The following is a 7,749-nucleotide window of genomic DNA, read 5'->3' as shown; positions in this document are numbered from 1 at the left end:
CCAGTCTTGATACTCTGTTTTCCATTTCATTCATCCTATTGGTGAGGCTTTCTCCTGTCATTTCTAATTGGCTTATTGAGTGTTTCACTTTCTTCTTCATTTCAGCCTGAGTAGTCTTTGATATTTCTAGCTCTTTTCTGAATTCATTCAGAAGTTAATCCCTATCTTCCTTCAGTTGTTTGATTTGTGTGTTCTTTAAATTCACTGAATTCTTTTATTTATAATTGTTCTTTTGAGTTCCTTGTCCTGCATTATCTCTAGGGGGTTCTTATTATACTCCTCTAGAGGACTGTTGGTATTTGGTGGCGATATGCTATTTTGGTTTTTCATGTTTTTTCTCTGTGATTTTGACAAGTGAATTTCTTTTGTAGTTTCTGATTCTTGTGTGAGATTCAAGCCTTCAAGTTTAGGTCTGCTTCTTTTTGTAAACTTTGTGTGTCTTTGTGGTTTAATTTTGGGGCATGAAAGGCTGGTTCCTCTAAGCTTCCAGTTCTCTCTTTTGATTTTATATTGTAGTGGCCAGATTGCTTTTGTCTTCAGGAGTTCCCACAGAGGCCCAAGTCAGATGAGGATCAGATGCTCTCAGGCTTTCTCTTAAGGTCTGGATCCCTCTAGGGTAGGCTTTGGCCTCAGGAATTTGGGGGTTGGACTGGCCTGGGAGCCCGGCCCAGGAAAGATGCTGGTCAAGGGCAGCTGGTGGCCATACCACCCACAGATGCAAAGGAAGATGGGGGCGGGAGGCAGCTCCAAGGGCCCCTGGGGACTGCACTGAGGAGCTAGGTTGGTCTGGATGCAAAGGACCAGGAAGAGGAAAGGTCATCCCCGGCATCCAGGAAAGAGGCTGGCGGGTTGTGCTGACCCAGGGAGGCAGAGGGAGGTGGGGGTGGGGCCAGGCCCAGATACCCCTGGGGACCCCAGAAGGAACTGAGTTGGTCTGGATGCACAGGATCTGGAAGAAGCAGTGGTGGTTCCCCAGGTATCTGGGGTGCCAAGACAAGGAATGGGACAGGGCCCAGGCTAGGAAGAGAGACCAGCGAGGGAGATGGGATGGTGAGTGAGGCTGGGGGAATCAAGGCATGGAGGGCAAGATGGACTTATCCATGGAAAGAGAGGCCTGCGGGTCCAGCAGGCCCAGGGAAGCAGAGGGAGGTAAGGGTGGGGCCAGGCCCAAAGGCAGTGCTCCTGGGGACCTGAAAAAGAACTGAGTTGCTCTGGATGCACAGGATCAGGAAGAAGCAGTGGTGGTTCTCCAGGTGCCTGGGGCGCCAAGACAAGGAATGGGACAGGGCCCAGGCTAGGAGGAGAGACCAGTGGGGGAGGTGGGAGGGTGAGTGAGGCTCGGGGAGTCAAGGCGCGGAGGGCAAAGTCGACTTACCCCAGCAAGAGAGGCCTGCGGGTCCAGCAGGCCCAGGGAAGCAGAGCAAAATATATGTCTTAAATAATTACAAATTTTTTTTCATATGCCATAAAACATGTTATTTACTTTAAATTTTTTATCTTACTGTTATTGAGCACATCGTGTGTATGAAGATCAGAGGACAACTTTTTAGGGAGTCAGTTCTCTCCATCCACCTTGGGTTCTGGAAATCGAACTCAGGTCTTCAGGCCTGCATGAGCCATCTCACTGACCCAAAATATAGTATTTATATTCAGTTTTCCTTTTGTCTTACAGGTATAAAGGGTCAAGTGTTTGATCAGAATGGAAACCCATTACCCAATGTAATTGTGGAAGTCCAAGACAGAAAACATATCTGCCCATTTAGAACTAACAAATTTGGAGAGTATTACCTGCTTCTCTTGCCTGGCTCCTATGTAATAAATGTAAGTATCCAGTCTTAGTTATTATTAAAATATAGAACTCACAATGCTCATCCAGGAGGAAGTAAGTCTGGAAAATCCAACTGTAGAGACATGGGGCAGAAGGAAAAGACATCAGACTGACAATCAGCGGAGCTTGGAGAAGGCAGGAATGAGAAGGACAAATGAGGGGAAAATCATGTTTTTTCTTAACTGGAAGCTGATTCTTAATGTAAATAAGTCCTAGTTTGTAATTTTTTTTAAGTTTTAAAAAATTTGTTATAGGGGCTGGAGAGATGGCTCAGTGCTTAAGAGCACTGGCTACTCTTCTATAGGACCCAGGTTCAATTTCCAGCACCCACATGGTGGCTAACAACCATCTGTAACTCCAGTTCCAGGGGATCTGACACCCTCTTCTGACCTCCACAGGCATTGTACAACATGGGTGCACTTACACACATGCAGGCAATACACTCATATACATAAAATAAAAATAATATATTTTCTTTAAATTAGTGTTAGGCAGGGCATGGTGGCACACTCATTTAATCCCAGCATTCCAGAGGCAGAGGCAGGTAGATCTGTGAGACAGAGGCCAGCCTGATCTACAAGTTTCAGGCTAGCTGGGGCTACAGGGAGACCCTGTCTCAAAAAACAAAAACAAATTTATTGTTGTGTATGCGTGCCATGGCCCACATATACAGTTCAGAATCAACCCAGGAGTCAGTTCTTTCAGTCCACCATGAGTTCGGGTTGTGAGGCTTGCCTGGGAAGTGCTTTTACCTGCTGAACCATCTCACTACCTCATGATTTCTTTTATTATAAACACATGGAACATTAATACTAAGATCAGGAGTAATATGGCATTGTCAAGATGCCTTGCCGGTGGCTCAGAGAGAGAAGTCAGGGCAGCAAAGGAGAAACTATTCTAAGAATGAGCGAGGAAGAAATCCAAAACTCAGCAAAGGAACGATGGAAACCCTAAATGGCACTAGCGGTTGACAAGGAACCTAGAGAAAAGTGCACGGCATCCTCAACCCTGGCTCCTGGCCTGCAGAGGAACTGACACGCTGCATGAGGGAAGCAGGAAAGTGGCAGCAAGCCCCGCCACAGCAGCAAACGAGAATTCCTACCTGAAGACTTCATAAACCTTAGACACAGTTTGAGGAGCTGATCTGAAAGTGACTCTGCTGCTCGAAAGAAGGGTCTTGCTTTGAACCCCTTCCTTACCAACCCCCAATAGCTGCTGCCAGACACCATCTTGGCTTAGAAGCTGGCAGCCCAACCATGACTCTGACAGAAGCCTTGGGCCAGTGTACACTTCACTGAACAGAAAACAGACCTCTGAGTCGTCAGCTACCATAGCCACAAGCCCGAGGACCCACAAGATCTAGGGAAGTCTCTCCCGGCCCACAACATTGGCACTACAACCTGTTTGAGTCTCAGCTTCACCACCCCTGCCAATCAGGGGCTTGGAAAGGTTCCATCTGGGCTCCACAGCACCAGGAACACAACTACCAGGTGGCTCCAGCCCTGCCAGCACCTGTACTCATTTGGTCTCCTGCCCAGCCCTGTGCCCTGGGACCACAGCTGCAGGCGCAAAAACTCTCAGCTTCTCTTACACGTAGAAGATACTTACTAATAACTATGTATGAAAAACTCACAGGCAATACCATGCTAAATAGAGGAAGGGTTGAAAGCATTTTCTCTAAATTTAAGAACAAGGCAAATACAGGAACTCTTAAGAAGAGCTATTAGGCAAGAAAAATAAACAGTATCCAAATTGGAAAGTAAGTAGTTAATTATCCTTACAGATGTCATGGTTTTATGTATAGGAAAACTGAAAGATGCCATTAAAAAGCTGAGTCTTGAACTGGAGAGATGGCTCAGTGGTTGAGAGCACTGGCTGTTCTTGCAGAGGACACAGGTTCGGTTCCCAGATCCCACATGGTGGCTAAGAAGCATTCAAAGCTCCAGATACAGGGGATCTAACGCCCTTCTCTGGCTTCCATGGGCATTGCATGCACAGGTGCACTTAGATACATGCAGGCAAAACACTCATACACATAAAATAAACATAAATTTAAAAATTTTAGCCAGGCATGGTGGTGCACACCTTTAATCCCAGCACTTGGGAGGCAGAGGCAGGTGGATCTCTGTGAGTTCAAGGCCAGCCTGGTCTACATAGTGAGTTCCAGGACAGCTGGGGCTACAGGGAGACCCTGTCTCAAAAAGACCAAAAAAAAAAATTTTTTTTTTAAAGCTGAGACTTATATATGAATTCCATAAAGTCACAGGATAAAGTCACATGGAGAGGCTGGAGAGATGGTTCAGCAGTTAAGAGCACTGACTGTTCTTGCAGAGGACCCAGGTTCAGTTCCCAGCACCCACATGGCAGCTAACAGCTGTCCATAACTCCAGTTCCAGGGGATCCAATGCCCTCTTCTGACTTGTGAGCACTTCACAACACAGGTGCACTTACACTCATGCAGCCAATACACTCATACCCATAAAATAAAAATGATAAATAAAAAACAACATGGAAAAAAAAGCCAGCAGCATTTGTACATACCAGTAATGAACTTGATAAGAAGAAATTTAAAAAGCAATCCCAGCAAAGCATGGTGGTACATGCTTTTAATCACAGCACTTGGTAGGCAACCCGGTCTACATATCATGTTCCAGGCCAGTCACAGACACACAGTGAGACTTTGTTTTAAATAAATAAATAAATAAATAAGTAAATAAGTAAGTAAAAAGAAGAGGCAATCCCATTCACAGTTGTTACAAAAAATGAGATATTTCAGAATAAATTTAACAAAAAGATCCAGTGAAAATTATAAGCAACTGATGAAAACAATGACAGAGGATACAAAAAAGAAAAGATACCCTGTTCACCCATTCATGGACCAGAAAAGTCAATAGCATCAGATTAACCATACAAAGTGATCTATAGATTCAATGTAATTTCCATCAAAACACCAATAACTCTTCACAAACCCAGAAACATATATGTTCCTAAATTCATATGGAATCACAAAGACCCAGAATGACCCACGCAGTCCTGTTGTAGGGAGTGGGGGCAATGCTGAAAGCTTTATAATTCCTAACCATAAAACATACTATAGCCAGGCATGGTGGCACACACATTTAGCCCCAGCACTCGGGAGTTAGAGGCAGGCGGATCTCTGTGAGTTCAAGGCCAGCAGGGTCTACATAGCGAGTTCCATGCCAGCTGGGGCTACAGGGAGACGCTGTCTCAAAAAAAAAAGCTACAAAGCTACACTATAGTAATTAAGTCAGCATATACCCACATAAATACAGACACATAGGCCAATAGAACAGACTAGGGAAGCCAGAAACTAATTATGTTCATACAATCAGCAGGTTTCTAAGGCACCATGTGCACACAGTGGAGAAAGAGTTTCTTCAGTAAATAGTGCTGGCCTATGTAGAAGAATCAAACTCAATTCCTCACTCAGTATATACAAAAGTCAACTCAAAATGAAAACACAGGAGAAACACTTCAAGGTGTTGACTTGAGCAATGAATTTTTAGATAGGGCCCTTTTTAAATAGGCAAATGAGAGCTCAAACTAAGAGGCTTCTGCATAGCAAAATTAAGAGCTGATCTACAGGGTGGAAGAAAAGATTTGCAAGCTACTCATCGATCAGAGATTGGGTTCTGGATACACAAGAAGCTCAAAGGCCGCGAGGAAAAAAACACATGATCTAATTAAAAAATGGGCTTAAAAAACTAAACAGAAGCCCGGCGTGGTGGTACACACCTTTAATCCCAGCACTCAGGAGGCAGAGACAGGCAGATTGCTGTGAGTTCAAGGCCAGCCTGGTCTACAGGGAGACCCTGTCTCAAAAAGACAAAAAAAAAAAAAAAACTAAACAGATGCTTCACAAAAGAAGCCAAATAAGTATGAATTTGAGCCCGAGTGGGTTTTTCATAGGAACAAACTAAATGAACAAGACCCAAGTTAGTTGGACAGACTTTGCCTCTTCTTCTTTGACATGACTTTCTCTAAGAAATTCAAGATTTTTCTGCTTTATTAGTGGGTCTCATATCAGCCACAGTCAGCCACAGCAGTCATTCTGTACACACGCAGTCCCAAGGGAAGGCAGACACCTCTTCTTACTAAACACTGTCTTTGTATTTATTTCATCTTTTCAACATAATGAAAGGTGTGGTCTTCAGTCTGAAAGTAGCACTGGGGATCCTCTGGCTCTGTAGGTTAACCCCACAGTACCCCACAGGGGCTCAATTGCTCACTCAAGAATTCTTGCTCTTTCTGAGATGGGCAGAGCTCACTATGGGCCTAAACATGGCCTTTTATGGGTCTAGGCATGGTGGAGCAAACTTTTAATCCTAGCAACTCTCGAGACAGAGGCAGGTGGATCTCCATGAGTTTGAGGCCAGCCTGGTCTACATAGCAAGCTTCAGGCTAGCCAGGGCTAAAAGGAAAAAAGGCCTGCTGGGCGTGGTGGTGCACGCCTGTAGTCCCAGCACTTGGGAGGCAGAGGCAGGTGGATCTCTGTGAGTTCAAAGCTAGCCTGGTCTACATAGTGAGTTCCAGGACAGCTGGGGCTACAGGGAAACCCTGCTTCAAAAGACAAAAAAAGGGAAAAAAAGGCCTTTTATTTTCCATTCTATTAAAAAATTTCCCTTATACTAAATCTAGCTTATTTTTATACACTCTCACAAAGAAGTCACATATTCACTGAGTAATTACGTCATTTGTTGGCCATTAGACCATTCACATGTCAACTCTAGGGAGTGTTCATTCTTAACCAAGACTGGAAGATCTGTGAGCATGGAACTGAATGGCTAAAGTAGGTATCACTTAGAAGTTATGTCAGTGTTATTCTCCATTCTTTACCTTCCCCCGAATGTAATGAAAGCACTTAATGGACACAGCCTATAGTTGATTAGTGAGCTTCTTTTTCTTCCACATTCATTTCTTCCACTAAAAAAAAAAAAAAAAAAGAAAAAAAATCTAGAGGAGAAGGGAGAGATGGCTCAGTGGTTAAGAGCACTGGCTGCTCTTGAAGAGGATCTGGGTTTTGTTCCAATACCTGCATGGCAGTTCACAACCTTTCCTAACTCCAGTTCCAAACATACATGCAGGCAAAACACTCATACACATAAAATAAAAACAAATTTAAAGCAATGTAGAGGGCTGGGGAGATGAATCAGCAGTTAATAGCACATCCTGCTCTTACAGAGGACCCAAGTTTGGTTCCCAGCACCCACATCAGGTGCCGACAATCACCTGTCACTCCAGTTCCAGGGGATCTAACACCCTCTTCTGGCCTCCAAGGACACCTGCACTCATGTGTACATACCCACACAGACACATATGCATACACATAATAAAAATAAAAATGGGATCTGGACAGATGGCTCATAGATTAAGAGTGCACAGTGCTCTTGCAGAAGACTGGAATTCAGTTCCCAGAACCTATGTCAAGTGGCTGTCAATCACCTATGACTCCAGCTCCATGAGACTCTGACACCTCTGGCCTCTGTGGGCACCCAGATACGTGTGCACATATCCACACACAGACACATAATTAAAAACAAATCTTTTAAAGAGTAAAAATAAAAATAAAGCTTTTTCTTTAAAGCAATTTAACTGAAGAGTCATAGGAACAAAACTAGACAAAACCAAATCTTTTTAAGAAAGCAGTAGAGCCAGGTGTGGTGGCACACTCCTTTAATCCCAGTGCTTGGGAGGCACAGGCAGGTGGAGCTCTGTTGGTTCAAGGCCAACCCGGTCTACATAGCGAGTTCCAGGTCAGCTGGGACTACAGGGAGACAGCTGTCTCAAAAAGACAAAGGGAGGGAGGGAGGGGAGAGGGGAGAGAGAGAGAGAGAGAGAGAGAGAGAGAGAGAGAGAGAGAGAGAGAGAGAGAATGTGAAGATCTGACGGAAAAGTGGGGG

The 7,749-nt window shown here is 44.5% G+C and overlaps 1 protein-coding gene across 1 annotated transcript in view; it reads left to right on the top strand.

The window, feature by feature from the left end:
* Positions 1-7,749, top strand: part of Cpm (carboxypeptidase M) — an 86,509-nt gene that overhangs the window by 73,868 nt on the left and 4,892 nt on the right. Inside the window, exon 8 of the mRNA XM_008846972.3 lies at positions 1,673-1,821. Within this exon, the coding sequence (XP_008845194.1) occupies positions 1,673-1,821 (149 nt within the window). The remainder of the gene's footprint in view (positions 1-1,672; positions 1,822-7,749) is intronic.

This window comes from Nannospalax galili, unplaced genomic scaffold (assembly GCF_000622305.1).
Source record: "Nannospalax galili isolate Female #2095 unplaced genomic scaffold, S.galili_v1.0 scaffold463, whole genome shotgun sequence".
NCBI lineage: Eukaryota > Metazoa > Chordata > Mammalia > Rodentia > Spalacidae > Nannospalax > Nannospalax galili.
The sequence above is the reverse complement of the archived record's forward strand: the minus strand, read 5'-3'. Positions and strand labels throughout refer to the sequence as shown.